General features: G+C 35.0%; 1 protein-coding gene across 1 annotated transcript in view; it reads left to right on the plus strand.

Annotated features, from left to right (window-relative positions):
- CSMD1 (CUB and Sushi multiple domains 1) overlaps positions 1-23,372 on the plus strand; it is a 1,189,318-nt gene that overhangs the window by 856,911 nt on the left and 309,035 nt on the right. Inside the window, exon 12 of the mRNA XM_054196719.1 lies at positions 5,687-5,799. Coding sequence (XP_054052694.1) covers positions 5,687-5,799 — 113 coding nt within the window. The remainder of the gene's footprint in view (positions 1-5,686; positions 5,800-23,372) is intronic.

Here is a 23,372-nt window from a genome sequence, read left to right on the forward strand (position 1 = left end):
TTCTATTGTATTTAATGAGGTTTGACTAGCACCTTGCAGGTTTTTATTCTTCTCAGGGGAATGAAGCAGCTTGTAGCAAAGACTTTCCTGGCTAGATTTAATTTATAATTTCTCAGGATCTCTTAAAAAATGATATAGCTTTTCCTATGCTGAGCAAGTTTCTGTTGGCAACTTAAATGCCAGCATTTCTGCAGAAATTCTACAAATATCACTGTAGAAACTCAAGCTTTTCTAAAGTTTCATAGCTTTTACATTTTAGTTTGAAATAAATTTGCAAAAATAAATAGATTTCTAAATCCAAACCTAATTTCTAAGTGATGTGAACCTTTCCCCTTTGTATAAAAGGGGATATATAACCTAAGCCTCAGCCCTATACAAAATTTTCCAGCTCTCAGCTGCTAAAGCCCACAAGATAGTAGCTAATTCTGGGTGCTTTATTGTAAACTTAGTACTCAGACTTTACAATGGGCTCATTTATGTCAGGATGTTTATAAACCAGCCATCCAATGAGCATCGGAAACTGCCTAATGGCAGGTCAGTAAACAGGGGACCTTTTAATACTCGATGGGAAGAAGATTGAGGGAGTTGATAAGGATCAAGATATATGAGTGATCAGTCCTAGCACAAGCTTTTGATAGTGTCCAAACTCTCAACCATTAGCAATTACCTGTGTAACTTCAAAGCTGTAGCGCTACAGCTAGAGTGGAATAGGAAGGGACGCTGGTGTTTAAAAAGGAGAAAATTATAAAGTATAGACTATCCGGCTCAAATTTAATTTTTGGAAGAAAATGGAAAAATAATTAGAAAAAGTCTTTTAAGTTCATGTAAAATAGCACCAATACAGTACAACAAACAATATATTTTGATGAAGAGCGAATTATTTCAAATCAATTTAATGCATTTCTGTGACAGCGTAGTTGGCATTTTGTAGGGATATGTTGGGATTTAGTTTATTAAAAGTCTAATTTTAGTATTTATAATACGCTTTTTAGAAAACCTTATGATCAACAGCTTAATGGGGGTTATGCCCATCAATTTTATGATTTTTAACAGTTGCTTCATCTGTAAGGCTTACTTGTTGAAAATTTAGCAATATTATTTTATGGGATATGTATGCCGAGATGGTTAGCTCTGGAAATACAACAATACAATTTACTGAAGATTAATCTAAATATGTTTAGCCAATGAAGTTTTGACTGCAGTTATTTATCATATTTAACAGAATTTGTCTAGAAGCTAGTTACTACCCTTACAAAATAATTCACGAGCGATAATCGTGTGTGAGCTGTAGATTACCAGTCAGAATGTTTTCTGCAATGCCTTGTTTTGTATTCTTAAATTCTTGTAAATTAAACTAACATGCTGCTTTAGAAAGTCTGCTTTGCCTATAAATGCTATGATTTATACTTTTCTTGCAGCAGTTACATTAAAACTTAATTTCTTTTTTTGAAATGATTCCCTTAAAGCATGAATCTTTTAACTTTTCTTGTATAGAAAACTTGTATTTTTTTTTTCCTGATACAAAAACGAAATTGCAAATTAGTGGTTCAGCCCCAGCTGCTTATGTCAGGTATTTCAGTACTCAGACAACTGTCCATGACAGAGAAATCCTTTTTCAGTAAATTCTTATCCTTTTCTTCTATTCACACGCAGTTTGGGAACTTATTTGGGGCATTGGAAAACAACCTGCCCTTCCTTAACTGGGGAAAAAAAAACCAGGCTGCTTTTTTATATATCTCAAACGTTATTGAATCTGATTTCCTGGTAACTTGTTTTATTTCAGATTATTTAAAAAATTCTTCTCTCTGAATTTTTTTGAAGTTGTAAAATTTAGGAGAGAAAGTAGGTTTTGGTTTTTTGCTTGTTTGTCTGTTTGTTTTTAATACTGTGTTGGAATCTTTCTCCTGTGATTGGCTAGGTAGTTGACATTAATAGTATAAAAAGAAAAATACAAAGCCAAGTAAAATTAGTGACATTTACTGTTTATCACAGCTTCAGCGGTCAAACCTCCAGAGCTTTAGTTTGTAATATGGTTGCAATTAAGCACACAAACAGCATAGTGACTTGTCATATTTGAATGATAGAACGATACCGTAAAACTGTTTCTTTAAATGGATAGGTAAACCTGGAAAACCAATGGAAAGGAATTTACCTCAAAGAAGGAGCTAAATTCCTAGTTTGGTACCATGCTTGCGCCATCAACATTTTGAATTCAAGTATTTATTGAGACCATTTGGTGCTGCTTATGTATCCTAATCTAGACAGAAGCAAGCAGCATTTCTGGTCCTGGACACCATTCTTAAAAGCCTGGCTCTGGTTTCATTTAGATAACAAAGATGAGAGAGCAAACTGGTACAGTTAAGTTTCTTTCTCTCACAGTTGTCTTTTCTGAGCTGTGAGACTGTGTTGAGAGTACTGAAAACCTTGGCTTGAGTTTGACTTTCATTACTTCATCAGTTGCATTAACTGCCTCAACATCTTTAACTTCTTTCCTATAGAGATAATCTAGAATTATGCATCTCCACATGAAAGATTTTAGCCTCAGCCAGTCTGTCTGAATGCCTGGTCTCCAAATCTCCATTCCTGACCTTGCAAACAATCTGATTTTAAGATGGTTACAGGCTGGGGCAAACTCTGATTCAGCAACAGCACGTGTTGTCAGACAGACCTTCTTTCCCTAAACATCTGATCTACCCTATATACCATCCTCCTAATTGAAGGATGTAGGAATATACACAGGAATATTCTCAGAGAACCACTAATAAAAAAAATAAAAAAAGACAACAACAAACCCCATTCTGCTAATTATTGATTTCTGCCTTTTTTTTTTTGCTTCCTTTTTGTTTTTCTTCGGGTTTTATTTTGTCCCTTTCACTTCTGTTTTCCTTCCAGTAGTATTGGCTCGCTTCCTATATCCCCTAGAAGTGAACCTGAGCAAGCAACGGCATGTATTTTTGATGGTTCGTATCTACCATCTATGGGTAGACCATTGGCCTTTTGAAGGGAGATGACATTAAACTGAAGGATGACTTCCTTAACTTGAGTCTCTGTTACCAAGTGTGTAATTTTCATTAAGCCTGTGGGAATTTAGATATCTTTATTTTCTCTTTTCTCTGACAACTTTGGTTAATATTAATTAGTCAATTGAAGTTATACTGGAGAGACAACTAAGGGTCGGATGGATGGGTATTATAAATGTATAGTTATCATTTCACTGGGCAACAAGTTTAAAAGAATCCAAACACATCTATTGGATTATTTTTATGATGAAAAATCTCTGGCTGTGTGATGTGATTACACCTTATTCTGTTTTATTGTTGGTTTTTATTTGCTTTTTCTTAATTTTATTTTTATTTTATCTGAATGATACATAGTCATTTATATACAGTAAAAGTATCCCATACTACTCATAAAGGCTTAGAATTTTAGAGGAGTTCTTATCTATGTACAGAAATTTATCATTGTAGGTCTTATACATTAATCAGGTTACTGTATATAAACAGAGCCATTTAAATACTTGTTACTCGGTAGGTTTACACATCTGAATAGCCATTGAGAAATTCTTGCAGGAAAACCAACAGGTTTCCTCCAGTTGTCTTCCAGTAGATCTCCACTATTGTCAAGAGACATCAGTGAATTTTTCTTCATTGCCCTCAAACTTCTGTTTATAGCAAAGTGCAGAATACAGAACATGGCTTAACAGTTATGGCCTGGTATTTCCGTTAAGTGTTTTAACTGGAAAGATAGGTCAGAAATCAATGGTTATTGCTGTGGTTTCAGAAGTCGATCCCCAAAATCTATATATACTCTTCACCTTTTCATTCTTCATATTTCTGCAGGCATCTCCTAAACTACTTTTGTTTATGTAACTCACTACCTGGTGAGGTATCTTCCTTTTATAGGCTACCTTTATTATTCGTTTATATGAATGTCACAACTTTATCAATAAGAGTATATTAATTATTTTGGCTATAACCTAGGATCTTTTTGAACCTGTACAGTTCCTGAGTAGTTTGGCAAGCAACTCAAACTTTCAGACTAAGCAGCTGCTGTATTTTCATTCTTAGAATCATAGAATTGCCTATATAGATATGCTTATCATCAACCTAACTCAGACAAAAACCATCACTAACCCATATCTCTAAGCACTATGTCTACCTGTCTTTTAAATACCTCCAGGAATGGTGCCTCAACCACTTCCCTGGGCAGCCTGTTCCAATCCTTAATAATCTTTACAGTGTAAAATTTTTCCTACTATCTAGTCTAAACCTCCCCTGGTGCAACTTGAGGCTGTTTCCGCTTGTCCTATTGCCTGTTACTTGGGAGAAGAGGCCGACTCCCACCTCTCCACGACCTCCTTTCAGGTAGTTGTAGAGAGCGATAAGGTCTCCCCTCAGCCTCCTTTTCTCCAGACTAAACAACCTCAGATGCTCCTCGTAAGACTTGTTCTCCAGACTCCTCACCAGCTTTGTTGCCCTCCTCTGGGCCCACTCCAGCACCTCAAACTGAACAACTTAGCTACGTATCACTGTGTTTTGTCAACATCCTTACTTATCCAAGCTAAGCTCTGTGTGTTCACTTATGCTGAGCTATAATAGCTTTAATTTTTTTCACCTCCTTTTATAGTCTCATAATACTGACAACTACTTCCTACGAGAAAGATAGAGAATCCAGTATGTGATCCATTTGAGCAAAACAGAGTCTACATATATGAAAGAGACAAAGTCGTTGCTATTTCCTTACATCAACTACAGTTAATGCAGTACCTGTAGCTTTCATCCCCCAAGCTTCTGATGCATGGAGCTCTATGTGGAGTTCAATGCAGATGTCCTCTTCTAGTGATATTTTTTGTTTTAATTTATGATACCAGCTTAGACAGAGATATTCTGCAGACACTTTTTATGTGCTGCTTTTCCCACTACCTTTTGAAAAACTGTAAAGCTGTCACCAAGATCTGAGCAGTTGTTTAGATACAGTACTGGAACCTTATTACGTGGTAGGCATTTTTCACTATTAAGAAGTAATCTATGAGGATTTTTCTTTTCTTAATCATTTTTTGACACACATTTTTTTGCATTAAGATACGAGAATCATAGATGTACAAAGGATATTACTGAGAAGATCTAAGGTTTTATGGTGGGATTCACCAGCTTGCCTTATATGTGTTGTATTGAAATGTACATACTTAAACATAGTTATCACACATTACTGTATGATCATTGTGAGTTATTGGAATGGAGTAGATAAGTTTCTAGTAAGTTCTGGACACGTGCTGTAAGGCATGTAAACCAGCTTCCTTCACTTTCAAAAAGCATGGTAAAAAAAAGCAATACTAATCTAAAGAAGTGAAAACTATTTAACCCGTACAGTCCCTTATATCCCTAATAGCTTAATTACTTAATGAAAGCTTTAGGTAGGAACAGCTTTATTAAAAGTGTTTAACCATTGTTAACTTGAATGCAGCCATTCAAAATGTTTTGGTTTTGGTTTGGTTTGTTTTTTCCTAAGACTTCACATTGTTCTAATCCATATAGAATAGTTAATTTTATCAAAAAAGAGCTGATCAGAACACTAGGGTAACATATTGTAAATAGGCCTAAATATTATATGAATAGTTTAAAAGTCTGTGTTTTGCAGTAGTAATTCATGCTTCTGCAAATGACTTTGCAATTTATCCTACATACAGGCTCACTGGATCTAGTGTTCCTGATCTTATTGTGAGCATGAGCAACCAGATGTGGCTTCACTTACAATCTGATGACAGCATTGGCTCACCAGGATTCAAAGCTGTTTATCAAGGTAGGAACCAAATTAACTGTTTTAAATTCATGTTGTGAATTCCTTCATTACAGCCCAACAAATTTATTTCAAATAGGTGTTTAGTCCTTTCACAAATTTAGAGTTTTGATATTGTTAATTAATGGTTAATGGAGATATAGATTTGCAAATTCCGCAAAATAACTAAGAAGAATATGAAGTTAAAAGAAAAGTTATTGTTTTAGTGCTCTTTGCTTGAAGGTCAAATTTCTTTCAGATTTGTTTCAGAACTACAGATTTCTATCATATTTGAAAAATTTTAAAAGTTACATTCTACTACCGTGTATAATTCCTTATATTGGATATTATTTGAAAATTACGGTTAGTTTTCTCAGACTTTACTGGGGTAGTTACAAAACTTGTTTTTATGCCTCACCAAGAATCTTCACAGACTTGAGTCAAAACTGCTATGTAACAAAAACAACAGAACAGATATACTGTATGTGATTGTGAAAATTAAGAAGATAATGGAAATGTAACCCCCCAAAATTATCTAAATTATCCTAGTCTTATTTGTGTTCCTCTTTGATACAGGTATCAGAGATGAGAACCTTGTCAACATACACATTTTTAATTTTTCTTGATTGTGAGCTTCAGTTTGATAGTTTTGGAAATTGATTCATTCTAGTAAAAAATACCCGATATCTGTTAGTATGTATGCATGTATTGATATTTTCCATTTTAATAGGTTGCATAGACCTGCAGTTATAAAGAGCTCTTGCTTATTAACATACGGTATCACTTTTGGTTAATTTCCATGTTAATTAGTTCACCTTAAGAACAAGGACAAAACCAGTTTTTCAGTAGTTTCTTATGGGCACATATGGTGAAAATGTTTTAACAGTAATTTTGGCAAAGTTACTTTTGTACAAAAGATGCTGCAAAACATTGAGAGACTGTTCAGTAACTCAAAGTAACTTAATTAGAAAAGTGGGAGTTGTCCCTGAACATTTTCTATAAACTGAAGCACCCTAAGTGTTTCATTTCACCTGTAGTTACCTTACTGTTTCAACACCAAAATAAAGACTGAAAAGTTATGTAGATGTTAGCTTCGAGTTTAGTAAACTACACATTTATTGCACTAAGGACATGAAGAAGGCTTGGCTGTGCAGGTTTTTGTAAGTGCTGGCTGTGGCTGATGGCACATTGTGAACTCGTAATGGTGAAAGGAACAAGAAGGGAAAATGGTCCCCACTGGTCAGCCAGAAAACCCAGTGTTGGTTCTTCACACCAGTATCCTTCTACAGGTTATTTCTCCATTGAAGCAGGTGGTGATGATGATGGTGATTAGGATTATATTTTCACCATGATTTTTCCCTAGTACTATATACTTTTCTTTGGGACTCATTGAAACTCATCATTGGTTGTTTCCACTCAGTGTACTGATTGGAGTGTTCAAATTAGGTCAAGTATTGTACATTCATGGATTGTTAAGCTTCTGTGGGCATACATTGTTGGGTAATATTTATTGAGTATTTAAATTACTATTCTCTGCTTTTTTTATGCACCGTCTTTTGGTTTTCTCTAATGTGAACTTAAATCGACAAAACAAGTAGTAAGGAGAGAGGGAGAAAAAAGGGGTGATTCGTGATTCTCATGACGGCAGTTGCTTCCCATGAGAATCCTCCATTGCAACACTAACAGGATTTGCAGGTCCACGGCCATGAGAATAACAAAATGAGAACAACAAGGGAAAAAAGTACTATCACAGAGGCTGTTGAAACACTGTCACAGTTGCTTAAATGCAGTGTTACAGAGCTGTGGGTAAAAAAGCAGATCCAGGCCCATAGCATTGCTCTGGCTAAGACATTAAAGTATCTTAAGACACTGTGCCACACATCCAGCCCATACAGTTACACAGCTCGAGAATGCTATGTTGCCTGAGGGCAATGACATATTCTTTATTTTTTTATTTTTTATTCTTCATCCCTTCTTTCGTGGTTTCAGCTTTTTTACTTTTTTTTTTTTACTTGTGTCATTTCTAGGAACCGTGTTTATTAAGACAACGTGTTTTCTTTATGGAATCCATCCATAAATTACATAAAATTAAATTAGAGAGTACATAGCGGAAAGAAAGTATTGGCACAAGTTATGGATCTGACACTTTGCATTTTTTCCTCAATCCAAAATTATGAACTTTATTTCATCATACCTCTGTGTTCAAAAACTTAAATCTATCTGCTGAGTTATTTTTCTGCTATCGTTTTTCTTCCTGGTGTTTCTAATATAAAGGTATCTGTTTTCATATCTGTGTTTGTCTAACTTATCAAAGGTACCTTATTGCATTTATGGAGTTTAACCTCTTCTGGGGACTCTCTGAAAGCACATGAAGTACATATTGTGAATTTTGCAGGAATAGCGGCATCTCTGTTTTGAAATATATTGTTATTATTTGATGGTTGGATTCAGGCTTTCAGTCTTGTTTTACAATCAATTGTGAGTCATTCTGTGTTTTTGTAGTTTTGGAAATTAATTGCAGAATTATAAAATGTGAAATATTTATAATCTCAGAAGTAAGTGTCTGAATAGGAACATACCTTATAATTTTTTCTCTGTTTTGCCTCTATGCTCTCATTAGTTTTATTAGAATTTTCTTATCTTCTTTTGCTGTTGACAAAGCTTTTTATCCATCTGCACTCTCAACGTATCTCCTGCTTTAGGCCAAGTGTAAAATCTTATCCTGTCACAAGATACCTCAATAATTCTGCTTCCTCTTTGTTTAACAGTCAAAGAACCTGTCCAAAAATAGAACCTCATTTTAATCATGAGAAAGTTAATGGATTGTGACATGTGACCTCAAAGACATTATCTTTGTGATTGCAGCTAGCTAAAAAGAAAGCAAACTGTGGGCTTTGATGGCTCATACATGGTCAATAGAGACACAGTAAAGGGCGTCCTTATTTGAATTTTTTTTTACTAAAAAGATCTAGTTTAGCTCAGTATTAGAACGTGATTACTCACCCTCTTGGCTGATTTTACAGTCAGTATTTTACAACTGACTGACTGAATCTTGAATTTGTATCTATTACAGTAAAACAAATTTTTATATTAATATTTACAAAGTATCATAGACTGCAGTTTATAGAAAATTGTTACTTTAGCTGAGCTTTGTCTCACTTATAATTATGAAATAGAGAAGCATTTTGATGATGCAATTCACCTATCCTGTGGTAATATGTCCACCTAAAAATGGCATGAAATGATGCCTGTAGATGAACTGATATGCATCCCAGATTTTGTATATGAGTAGTAAATTTAATCCTGTTTACAGTTTGCCTAAGGGATTAAGGGAGGAACAATTCTTTCCATATTCTTATGGCTCTTCTTTGGCTCACCTTCAGAAAGATCTTAATGTCAGAAATATGTGATGCTACTAACAACATGCTGTCCATATTACTCAAATTTCTTGATTTTGAATACAGTTGATGTTACTTTAAGACAAATTCTGTAGGCTGCCTTCTTAGGCTTCTTCGACTGTATAATGCAATCCGAAGAAGAAAAACGTGCAGTCTCCAATAGTTGGATCCACAAGAAAGATTCAGACATAGGTCCTCAAGAAATAGTTACTATTAACAGTTTTGAATATAGAGGAATAGCACTCTACCTGTATCACTGTGTTCAATGGAAGGTGAGCTCTGGAAACACAGATGGTAAAACTAATATTGAGATCAGCTTGTTAACTTGACAAAGCCGATAAATAGCTGCTGTGTTAGGAAATACAATAGTTACCTTGATATTTTTTCTATGAGTCATCATCGGATGTCATGTATTGTAAAGAAAAAAATAATTTAAACGTTACCTATAGGTAAGTACATTATTAATAAGTAAAATGCAACATGCTGCAGGCAACCTTAACATTGATGTTAAACTTTCTAAACAGTATTAGAACCATACTATTATTGCTCAACCAGAAAGCTATTAACCCATATTAAACAATTTAAAATGCCGAAGAGTAATCTGCACCTAATGTTACTTTTCTTAAGAAGCAATTGTATAGACTGTATCTGAAAGTCCTTCATTCTCTATTATAGGTCCCCAGACATCTTAACAGAATGGTTCAATACATTTCTGAAAGAATTCTCCGAAATCATCTACAGACTCTGTGAAAAGGCCAGAAATTAAAATTGTTCTGTCCTTGAAGAAAGAGAGATATTGTAATATCACACCTCAGTACATCAAAGGATGTATACTGAAATCCTCTTTCCATTATAATCTATGTCAGTTGTCCTTACTGAAGCCAGCATGACCAGTTGTTGCTCCACACATCTTAATTAAGTAAAGAGAAGGAAAACAAAACATGTTAATGTCGCTAAAACGGATGTTGTCTTCTGCTGTAGGCATAGAGAAGTTAGCTGTGAAACACATAGTGTCACTGAGATTTCATGACAAAAAACCTCTAGCATTTCTCAGTGAATACTTGTATACGTAACTACTTCTGTAGAAAAGGCTGTCTTAAAGATAAAATTTTCAAGTTTTGTTACAGAACCAAAAGAATGAGAGGGAAATTTATTCAGAGTAAAAAAACCAAACAGATTTAGGCTGTCATCAAGACAGTTTTCAGAATTTCAGTGACAGGCATGTTTAGAAAGCAAGGAATTAAAAGACTGGACTGCAAGTTCTAGTTATGTCTCTAACATACTACTTCTTATTTTTCCTGGGTATTTAGTAAGGCTATGAGAGACTTCAGTTTATTTCTCCATATCTCAGATATGTGAAATTCTCATCTGTCACCTCCTGGGAGAATAAAATAACCATGCTGAATGGTAATCTTGTTGAAGGTTGTTGCTAGTCTCCCTTGTTGAAGTTGCTTCAGTCTGAATAAGTTTTAAATATGCATTAGAACAGGGCCTGGTGTCTTCTGAGTATTCTGATAAAATTAGTTTACCAAGACCAAAAGTATTTACTTTAAATGAGTAAACTATTTATTGAAAGAAATTTTTCTGAGCTGTAACTTAAATTCCAGTCCTGCCATGCAATGACTCCTTAATCTGATTAATTTTTTTTTATATTACTGCATAAATAAAGAACAACACTTAAATAGTGGTAGCGTGCATAAAGTGTAATCCTGAGGATGAAAACAATATTAATATCAGCATATCACCAGTCTGAGGATACAGGCTAGTCTTGGAAAACCAACAGAAAAAGTATATTTCTACCAATGACAGGCTAAGACTGTATTTTTACAAGGAAACTTTTCTTGCAATCTGTTGCTGGTCATGGGTTAAAGCAGGGACTATTTTTAGATACAATAGGTAAAGAATTTTTCATTCAAGTAATTCTTAAATTGTGTACTTTTTAAATTACTTTTTCTCCTTGGCTGCATTTCAGTTGTGTTTTGACCACAAGGAAGACCACTCATGCCCCAACTTCAGTGGGCAACTCATGATCTGAGGTAGTATTTAGGCAGATTTGAATCAAGAGAAAGACTTGGTTTATGTCATTTCTTAATATAGGTCCAAGCATAAATTTACCCATTACATGGATGAGATAGATGTAATTGTTGCCATGAATATCCAGGTCAGGATAATGTAACATGGTAATATGACGTTATGCTGTGTAACAATATCCCAGTGATGTCAGGTCAAGAAGTTGGCCCTGGACACCTTCTTGACAGGGCCTAGAGTTGCAGCCACAAAAAAAAGGAATGATAAGGTGAATAATGTGCCTGAGTTTGGCTTATTCCACTCATGTCATGGGTTTGCCACATCTAGAAACAGGTTTTTTATGACTGTTAATGTCCAAAGTGGATTGTTCAGCCAGCTCATTAGGCTGCTTCCGTGCTTGTGTTCCCAACAACTATACCACACTGACATAAAGCAGATGACAGTCAGCTTGAACTTTTAGGTGTGAATGTTTTAGAATTTCATTAAGCTTGAGATTTTTCTCCCATTCAAGCCTGTAAACCTTTTAGTCTGACAAAAATGTTTAATCTTTTGACTTCCAGACTTCTTGATAACCGGTATAACAACATCTGTTTCATAGCCTGCTTAGAATTCACTTTTTATTCCTGCCCCTACATGTTTATATAAACTAAGGCAGTTATTTCACTAGCCTGTCCTTTAGTTCATAACAGTGTTATAAAAGAAATCTGGTGACTCAGTGATGTAATCCCCAGCACTTTATATAATTTGAATTTACTAAGAATTCTTGGAGATGTCAGGAAGTATATCAGCCCCTGCAAGCAGCTGAAAATGTCAAGTTTACAGCCTTAATTTGTATTGACACTCAACTGAGCAGTAAAGCTTTAAGCTCTTCATTATGATGTTGTTTGGAAGAAGATACTTCTTTCCTCCTGAGACTAGCAGAAAAATACTTTCAAAAACGTATATCAGTTGCTCAGGTAAATGTCAGTTGTCTTTTTGCATACAGCTATTATACTTAGTAAACGTTAAATCAGTGCAGTTTTTCACAAACACACAACGAGCTTATAAATGTCATTGCACTACCAATATCGATAATAAAACTTTGTTATTACATGGAGATTTGATAAAACCTGTGCTGAAAGAAATTAATGGGATTAGGCTTTTCTAGGACTCTGACAATTAGATGTGCTTTCAGGGAAATCATTATGTACAGTGTAATGTTTGGAAAGAAAACAGCTCATAGTCATTCATGGAAAACTTTGAGCTTCCAATTTTACTCTGTGCTTCTGTTTCTTTCATCTGTTTCATGTATATTGTTTTCTTTTTGTATTTTGTTCCTATATATTATAATTCAGGCAAATTATTCAAGTGTGTGATTTTTTGGAGGACAGGCAATAAATATATTTCATATTTTATGTGAATATTTTCATATGTTAAAGCTATTTGGTTCTGTGGAGAAGTGTCAGAGAGCTTCACCATAGTATTGTATGAATGAATGAATGTGTTTGTGGTGCCATACATTGCAGGTTAGTTTTGCAGATGAGCGAATGTCAGTCGATCATTTTCCAATAAGAAAGCTTTCCTATATATCTGACCTTCTTAGAGTATGTTGTTCAGGTAAACCTTCATCAGGCATTTATAAGTTTCAACATCCTTGCACTTTCTTGTGTTACTAATAGAGTGAAAAGAGGCATGCTAAGTTACAGATAATTACTGCAACAGTTTTAAAGTAATTTTTAATATAGTGGAGAATATCTTTTGCTGAGTATTGTATAACGGTTGGGGTAGCAGACAGAACCCACTTCCCATCTAGAAAATACACATGGACTTGAGAAACGTAACATCATGGCCATATGATTTAATTTGTTGAGTGTATTGCATATTAGTATATTAGCGGGCTGTAGCAGGTGTAGCAAACAGATTGAGGGAGGTCATCCTCCCCCTCTACTCTGCCTTGGTGAGGCCACACCTGGAGTACTGGGGAGCCCACAACTGGACACTCCGGTTCAAGAGGGACAGGGAACTGCTGGAGAGGGTGCAGCAAAGGGCTACCAAGATGACTAGGGGACTGGAACACCTCTCTTATGAAGAAAGGCTGAGGGATTTGGGTCTTTTTAGTCTGGAAAAAAGACGACTGAGTGGGGATCTTATCAACACTATAAATACTTCAAGGGTGGGTGTCAGGAGGATGGGGCCAGGCTCTTTTCAGTGGTGCCTGGGGACAGGACAAGAGGTAATGGGCACAAACTTGAGCATAGGAAGTTCCACCTAAACATGAGGAGGAACTTCTTTACCTTGAGGGTGGCAGAGCACTGGAACAGGCTGCCCAGAGAGGTGGTGGAGTGTCCAACTCTGGAGACATTCAAAACCCGCCTGGACGCGTTCCTGTGCAACCTGCTGTAGGTGACCCTGCTCTGGCAGGGGGGTTGGACTAGATGATCTCCAGAGGTCCAACCCCTACCATTCTGTGATTCTGTGGTAAGATCAAATTTCCATCTGTGCCACTATGCTTTATTCAATAATTGTAAACAACAGAGGCTTAGTGAAGAGTATGAAAAGGAGTAAGCATGTAGTCGCACCTTAATTCTTCTTCTCCCTCCTAAATAAACAAAATAACAACACCAAAAAGTCCAGGTTGTTTGAGTACAAATTTGTTAAATAAATGCATTTTATGCCTTTTTTATTTCTATATTAATTGCATAACTCTGCTTCTAATGTCCTATTTTTATTTTATAAGAGCATGTTTCAGAATCTCCAACCAGGTCTTGATATTATTATGCTCAATTATGCTCCACAGACATGAAATCAATGTCTGTTATTCTGTTTACTTCTGACAGGTGTTTCATTGCACTTTGTTCCTTCCACTGAAAAAACAAACAAACAACGGAACTGAATAGAGTTGAATCTCAGTTGAAAAATAAATCCCAATCTTTGCTTCATAGCAGATAGAGCTCAGTTGAAAGTTGGACAGAACAACTTCTGTCATTTTAAGTAAACGGAAATTTGCAGTAGCATTTTGCCAGTTAAAACTTCCTCCCTTTGCTGTCCTTTTGATACTCATTTTTAATATAGAAAATGCCACAGTGTATGCACCACGAACTTAGCTGCCCACCTACATTACCTAGGATGGTCCTTTCACTCTTTTCAGCCAACTAATTTGCCTTATATATTTCAGAAAGTGGTGAAATGCTCAGAATGTCTTGTTAAAATCTACAACTGAGATTGTCTGACATTCTTCAGCGTTCTCCATCAAGTTTCTGCACATGATAGTCTGAAATAAAGATACATCATAGCTAGACAGTAACAGATGAGTTGTTCTTTTGAGCAACACTATGATAAATTCTTATAAAAGTATTTTTGTTACAGTTTTCTGTATTTTTTTCCCTAGAAGGATCAGGACATAAGAGTTACATTGCCCTTTAGTTTTGAAGGAATTTGAGGCATGACGCATGCATTCTGGTTATAAAAATCAAACTCTTGATTTTAAATGAGCAATAAGTTGGCCTTTCATATTGCCTCCCCAGTGGTGCCACTTAGTTTAGGTTTTATTTTCCTGTCTGTGTTACTTTAAGTAACTGTCCTTTTTGCAGTGGTGACAACAGAATTGGTTAAATGATGTGATGGTTGATACAACTTGGACTGTTTTCATAGAATCGTTTAGGTTGGAAAAGACCCTTAAGATTATCAAGTCCAACTGTTAACCTAACACTGCCAAGTCCACAAATTCTACCATTGATGTTTTCTTTAAGTATATCCTTCTGAAGAAATGTGTGAATAAGCTGTTGAAAGTGATGTTAGCACTGAAGTAAATAAACTCCAAAAAAAGCATTGTTTTAAAAATCTTCCTGAATATTTAATTTGCTTTTGTAAGGCAAATATTATTACAATATACAACATTATTGTAAATTTTCTGTAAGCAAATATTTATCTAGAAATGTAGGGAAAAAATGTATTTTTTCTAAGGCACCAAAAATTGAAAAAAATTAATAAAACACTTTGTATTTAAGATGCGAATGATTGAAGATGATCTTGCGCTAAGAAATGGACTTTGACTGTCACAGGATTTTCTGTGTGTACATATCATAGAATCATGGCATCATAGAACGGTTTAGGTTGGAAGGGACCTGAAAGATGATCTAGTTTCAACCCCCCCTGCCATGGGCAGGGACACCTCCCACTAGGCCAGGTTGCGCAAAGCCCCATGCATAGTGTCAGCGTACTGCTAGTTCTTTCTTTGAAACAACACAGGGTAATTTGATACATAAAAAATATTAAACTTACATTCTCATGACAAGCTGAAGAAACATGTTTGACACAAAAAAGACACTGTATACAAAATCTTGTTTCCAGTTAAGTCTTTATGTCAGCCAATTTTAAAATTTATAGATATATGAAGTGCATTTCACATATTAATATAATTTCAAAGGATTTGAATATTCTCTCACCTCAAAATTTACCCCAAATTTTTCATACTGTGGTTTTCTTATATGTGTATTAGAATACATTGCATGCTACAAAATGAATTCTGTACATCTTGCACAAAACTTTAGAATAAGTTAGCTTAATGTGTATTCATTGTTATAATATATAAATAATGTAATCTTGTTCTTAAGATACACCCATCTATAAAAACTGGTGTTCTTTTGATCAAACGTAGTGATAAAACCTTGGGAATCGGAGTTCCCTTTATTTTTTGCCTTATTGTTGATTATGTCCATTAAGTTACGTCTGCAGGGAGATGCACAGGATAGTTAAAATTAACAAAGTGCAATAAATTTAAACTATAGATTTAACTGAGTAATCTGCCTTAACTCCCTGTGTAAGGGCTCTCCTTCAGTGACATTATGACCCTCTTAACTGCAACTTAATCTTTTTCAAAAAAAGGAGAATACAAATCCGCTGAGAAGGATTAAACTACAGTAATCTGAGGACAATGGTACACTTCAGTGAGTACTTCTATGAGTCCTTTAGTGTGGCTTGATTTATGAGAGCCTAGAGTTTCTGACTTCAGCTGGTGATCCTTCCTAAATGCCACGTTTAGAACAACCTTTCATTGAAACTATGCCAAATTTTAAAATAATGCACATGGAATACACTAAGTTAGTTCTTCATAAATAAAGAATAATTATAATATTACCAAAAAAATGCATGCAGCTCCATCAATATACTTGTGAGCATCACAATGTGAGGCCGGGGTTATTTGGTTATTGCACCTGATGAAACAGTTCTCCCACAAGAAATGATACATTTTCAATTAACAATCAGCAAATACCAGATAGTTTAACAGTGTCAAGTAGTTGCATTATTTAATAAAACTAATATAAATACAAATACTCATATATATACATAAATGTACATTTGTCTCTTTGTATATATAAATCTGTGCGTAGTCACCTTCTTCTTACAGATTTGAAGTTCATCCAAATTTTACTTGCAAAGATTTTTTTCGTTTTCATAAAAATATGACCAGCTCCTATGAAAACTTTGTCTCCAACTTTAAAGATTGGTTTTAACATTCTTTTAAAAGTTTGATGACTAATTTTCAAATAAAAGTAAAAATACAATATTGTTGGTACACATCACTTTAAAAAATATTTTTACATTCAATGTTGTGTAGTTATTTGTAATTTTTTGTTGTTGATTATTTGTAAACGGATCAATCCTTAACAGTAGTGCTTTGAGAGGACTATTAGAAGCAGTTATAAAACAGATTGCCTTTTTATTATATGGTCTTAGCAATTAATCTGATAATTAATATCATTCATACTTCTAATTGAACACAAATATGTTCTGACATGAGTTATAATTCATATTTTTATTTTTACTTAGTTTTATATCCTTAGTGTAAGTAATTTCTTTACCTATTAACATCAGACATTTTTGGTTTGTGTTTTTCTGCTTTCTATTTGATGACAAAAATATCCTGTATATCATTTAATGTAGTAAGTTTTTTTTTTTACTAATCCATAATAATTGTATTTCCAATTTCACAGCTGACAAACAGAACATGTATATTTTTATCATGAGAAATCTATTCTATTTTATAAGATGATACAGTACAATCAAACATGGCAATATCAGATAAAGAAAAAAGGTGGGTTGTAGGGTAACCATCTGACAAAAACTGAACAGGAAAAGGTAATGAAAAATTAGCTCTGACTGATAATTTTGTGAGAAATAAATAATCTAGGAAACTGTGATGATACCTCGTTTATTAACTGTTTGCTATATTTTAGTAAGTAGTATTTCTTTAAAAAGAAGGAAAACAAAGTAATTTGTAAGAATGAGAAAATATCTTCACTGAGCATCCCTTCCTATGACAAACTTCTATAGTGCAGTCTAGGACCAGCTCAGAGAGACCTGAAATGCACAGAGCTGGAAGGAGCCTTACAGCACAGCAGGGGCTGGGTACTCCTTACAGGAAAAGAGAACTGACAATTTATTTTTTTCCCCAGAGAGTTCCAGAAGGACAATGTCGAGTTTGCTGCAACCCAGAAACTGCCTTGAGACAGCAATTGTATTACTTAATAAAATGTGGCCAGGGGCTGTTTTCTTGCCCTGAGGATACATCCACATAACATGGCCTTGTTTACCCACAGGCAAAGTGTGCGTGTGTGAGAGTGTGTGTCTTGGGGCAGGGCAAGAGGATGTTCAGTGTTATTTCAGTGTGTCCATGATGTGCACGCTGCATTGCAGGTCGTGATTCATGTTTTCTTAGCAAGAAACTGAGAGTATGTACTGAACACTTTGGGATGTGGTGAGGTATGTCTGAAGACTTAAAGCCTGTGGAGTGGTGCTGGAGGACTGTGTAGAAAACAGGGATGAAAACTTGTTGCAGTCTGTCCCTCCAGTCTGCTGGGAATGGTCCCTGGTGCTTGCTGGTCCCCAGAATCATGACCATGCAGGGTCTCAGAGAGTGCTGGTAGGCATCACCAAGAAGCATGCTAAAGCTTATGCGGTATGGGTGGTTGGAGATCAAGTGCTCAAGCTCACCCTTGTCCCCACTTTATTTAGCAGTAGAGCTTTAGAGAGTGGCTGGCCTAAGAACAACCTTGGAGGAAAACACATAGCAAGGTCACAGTGGGAAGAGAGACAACTGTGCATCAGCTCTTCTCTCTTCTTTCTTTACATATTTCCAAGAACATCTCTGTGCTTTCTATTTCTAAAGCTTTCATGTTTCTTTTGGTATTTCTCAGTGAAAACATGCAGTATGTTTTTTTTTAGATATTGTTTATTCAATTTAAGTCTAAATGTGTGGTGTTATGACAGTACCCAGATTAATTAATACCTGTTGTTTAGTTTCCTAAGTTTTTGAAATTATTCATTTATGTAACTTATCATGAAATTGTCGTTCTTTTCATAGTTATGGATATTTGTGTGTGGTGGGTTAAGCGCAGTAGGGGCAAGGTGGGAGAGACATTATCCATATAGCCTTCAAGTGGCCGGACCAGGTGGGACAGTCTTTCCAGAGCTGAGATGCAAGCCCACGGGGTTGAGGGGGAATGGAGGTGCTCTTCGAACTGTCGGAACTGGCAGAGGCAGGCAGTCTATACACAGTCGGTGCCTCTGTGTCTGCCTGGTCCTTTATCACCAAGGTGCTGGGATACGGGTGCTCCATACAGACTTTCACTTGCACTGGATGTTGTCTGGATCCTTGGAGGCCTGATTATTGTCCGGGTCACTGTAGACCTTCTCCACCACTGCTAATTCCCAGTACAGTGAGTAAGCTTATTTTGTAAAACTGGTATGTTATAAACGATGCAATGGAATTTAGTACAACCCACTTCATGATATTTTTATATAGTAGATTCAACTTAGCTGTTGTTGAGATAAAAAAAATCTAGAATTTCTTGTTCATGTGCATTTTGCCATCTTTTTAAGTTAAACTAGATTCTTACTATCATCTTATTAAAAGCGGTTGGAGCTTTTAGGAATTTGGTGAGGCTATTGATAGGCTTTTTTTAAATACTTTCCCATGAAAAGATAAAAGATGTAGTCAGGTTTGGGTCATTAACCAGTTTCTACATCATTTATGCCTTCAGTATAGCATTTATTGAATTTCTTAAATATCACTTTGTTGATTACCAAGTATCAAATAGACATAATTCCTAAAGTCACATGATTTCAAATGGACAAATAAATTTGAATCCCAAATACTATTACTAACAGATTTCATACTGATAGTTGTTACTGAAGTAACATCTCTGGGAAATATTAAGCAACAGATTTTCATTCAGACACAAAGATATCTATTGGTAAGATCCTCTGTAAAGAATTGATTTATTTCACTAAAGAGTTGCTTCAAAGTTCTTCAATACTTTATTCTTATAAAGTCCTTTCACCAGCTGTGTGATTTATCCATTCAGCTCATAAACAGACATTAATTTCACACTTTGACTGAAATGGATTTGATATGCAAACACCTCCACCTGTTACAAAGTCAGCATATCCTCCAGAGCAGCCTTTTTACATTTCTCTCTTGTTTTATTAGCAATTTAGATTACAGGAGGTTATTATTATTCAAGATGAAATAATGATTTATCTTTACATTTGAGAAAAACAATAGTTCGTAATACAGAACACCGTCAAGAACAATTTTTATGCTTTTTCCATTTAATTTATTTGTTGTATGTATGGTAGTATATAAAAGTAAGATCCATTCAGACTCTTTATTAAATGTGTGAATTGCTGAATTAGGTTAACAAAAAGCTATAATGATATCTAATTTAGAATTGTGAGTGTTTGTATGCTCTGTTTTACATCTAAACACTTCTGAGTGTACAATGCTACTCAATTTTATTTTAATCATGAAGAATTAATGGCATTTACTAAAAAATGGATCTTCTAAAATGTGCAGTCTTGGTGTTTTTTGAACATAGGCCATTATAACATTTTACAGCGAAGATTTCTAAGTGCAAAGTATAAAGAACTACGTTAAATGGAGTATTTGTGCAGATGAAGCCATATAGTATGTGCTGACTGTAGGTGAAAAACATCATATTAATGCAGTAAATAGCATTGTATATTTTCAGAAAGGAATGAAATTTGAAGAGCAGTACAAATGACCTTCATTGCCCATAGATTTGGACTATAATATGATCTTGATGCTTTAAAAAAATATATTTTATGGCATTTTTAATGATTTTGGGTTTAATTACAGACCAGTCTTCTACTCCCTTGTACCCTTCCCCTCTCCTCTGACTTTCCAGGCCAGCATAGCCATCGCCAATCCTTTCTTGAGTAGGAAATTATGCACTCTTCACAGAAAGATTATAAAGAGCAGTTCCTTTACAATTCATTTTGTAGGCTTGGTATTAGTACAGTGTTTTCAAAAGATCTTTATTTTTCCTTTCAGTGTCCAAAGACTGATTTAGTGCTTAAGGAACTTTTAGAAAGCAGAGTACTATTTACTTTAAAACAAAATCATTACAGTTAGAACATGCAAAGTAATGAATGTTTTGCAGCTATTCTAGCAGTGTTAATATATAAAATAAATTAAGTACATGCCTCTGTGTAAATACAGATGTAAACTGGTTCCAGTCTATGTCTCTAGGTATGCCTGAGGATGTGTTTTTCCTCTCTTTGGAAAGAAAAATAAAGTTGGGATCATTTCCCTCAGGTAGTGAGTACGTTTGGGTTTGTTTAGATATCAGGGAGTGGTATTAACATGTGCACACTTGCACAGCCTTCCTCACAGAACCGAGAGTTCAAATACTTTAAAAAAAATAAATAAACCTTTTGGACTTTTCCTGTAAGCACTCACCACATTTCAGTCTTACTGTCTTTGATGATTCCAAGGTCTTGCATTTATTGCCACATTTTATTTTCTAATGTCTATATGGACTCTGAATGCAATTGAAAGCAAAAAATGGGTTTGTACAGTCACCTTTACATAGAACATGATAAAAAACTTGCATTGGCTAATGCTTCTGTTGTGTTGTAGAAAAGTTACTGAGTTTCAGTGAGTAGCATTTCTCAAGCTTATTCAGCTTGCAACTGAACTGTGTTGGACTCATTCTAAGTATTTTCATAAACAGTTTCTCATGTACTATTCTGCTAACAGTAGGATGTAGAGAAAAGAGGGGGAATTTTAACGGATTTTAGCAAGAACGGGATGTCAATCAAAACATTCAACTTTTAAAAAAAATTTCATTCATTCTAACAATATGCTCAAGAAGAGTGGTCACAATTTGGCTGGCATTCTCTCCTCATCTGCCAAGACTGCAGTTATATAAAATAAGCGGATATCTTTGGAAAGAGAAGGAAAGTGTGTCTTCCTTAAGTGTGGCGTAGGATTCTCAGGTGTCTGAGAGGACAGGAGCGAAGAAGGAAGGGGGTAAAAAAAAAAACAAGCAAAAAAAAAAAAAAGAAAAAAGAAAAAGGGGAGGGGGGGAACAGAAAAAAAAAAAAAGGCAAAAAAAAAAACCCAAGGAAAAAAAAAATCAAAAAAAACCCATGAAGTAAAGTCTCAAAGTTAATCAAAGAGAGAAACTTTTTCTTAGAGATCTCAGTGGAAATTATACATCCTCAAGAAACACTAAAAGTTTCTGTACTGAGTCCAACCCTGAAGGGCAGGATTTGTCCTGCAAGGACAGAATATAGGAAAGTAGGGCCTAAAGATGCTTGGGGGTTTTTTTTGTTGGTTTTTTTTTTTTTTTTTCCCTTCAGAAGAATATTGTTAGAGCAACACTTCCTCTTCTTTCTTCTTCACTGAATATTTAGAATAAAGTAAAATCAAGTTATTTGGAAGTCCACAGTGCACTAATGTTAGTACATGCAGTTGCAGCGTAGTCACCATTCCTATTTCAAATACCATCAAGGCACCTTTCTTCCGCTTTATCCGTATCTGTGGATAGCTTTCAAAGCTAACATTTTTTCATTTGAGCACTTATTGGTTCTATAACCTGCATTAGAAGCATACCGACCTTGAAGCTCCAACACATCCCACGCATGACATCTCTTTCAACCTTCCATTTTGTTTCATGAAACTGGACTCATCACTCCTGGTCTTTAAAGAGGAGGATCACCCATTATAATGTACGGAAGTGGATACTCAGGGAAAATAAGGTCCTTCCATCTAACGTTAATTTTATTTTACAAAATTCTCAGCTTCCATAGGCTTGAAATGTTGATGTTTGCTTTTTTTTTTTCCCTTGAAGAGTATGAGAAAAAGCAGTGCTTATGTAGGTACATATGCACAAGAAAACATGTACACCTGCAATACATGTCACAGGACTTCAGCATCTTGAAAATACTATGGCTACTATCAATTAACTATTTTTCTGTAATATCATTTGTATAACAAATTGTTAGGATTGGCCTAAAAAAAAGTATGTTAAGCTAGTTGAAGCAGCTCTATTGCCTGATGGTAACTCTTTATTTACATTTATGCTTTGAGATACTATCATTATCTAATTTTAATCCATTTAATTCGTGCTAACTTGATTTTTCTATGATGCCAATTCTTAATTAGGATGTCATGTGTTGCTTGCTAACTTAAATGATTGAAAGAAGTCCAAGTATATTGTGTCAACTAATTTTATAATCTAAAAATCATATGGTTTGTATGACATGACCAATTTTCCATAAAACCATGTTAACTGGTGTTAACTATATTTTCATCTTTTAACCCTTTAGAAATAGACTCCTGTGTTGGCTGTTCCATTACATTGCTTAGGATCAGTGTTGGCTTTACAATCCTATAATTACACAGATCAATTTGCTTTCACTCTTAATGTATTGATAACACATTGATTCTTTTCTAGACAACTACTACGTCTCCCTTGACAGGACTTAATATAATTTTAGGTAAAGATGTTCAAGGATATTCTGTTGTAAAGGAAGATAAAGCATATCACTTTCCCAGTTTGAGGGGACAAATTATGTACACATGCATTTGTATAATTCCTTGGGTCCCCTTTTCTACAGTTTTTGAGACACTATTACATGTGACCTTGTCCAGTCAGCTGGGAGTTCCCTTGTCCAGTCAGCTGGGGGTTCCCTTGTCCTTGTTCTTGAAGATAATTGCTAATAGTTCATAGCCTGATTCAGTTTAAGGACTTTAATGTGAATTTAGTTAGGCCCTGTTCCCTTGAATATGTGTACATTTTCTAAATAGTCCTTAACCTGTTCTTTTCCTATCCTGCCCTTTACTTAATTTTATATAAACTTTTGTTATCTGGCTATGATTAT

Source organism: Rissa tridactyla, chromosome 3, assembly GCF_028500815.1.
Source record: "Rissa tridactyla isolate bRisTri1 chromosome 3, bRisTri1.patW.cur.20221130, whole genome shotgun sequence".
Lineage (NCBI taxonomy): Eukaryota > Metazoa > Chordata > Aves > Charadriiformes > Laridae > Rissa > Rissa tridactyla.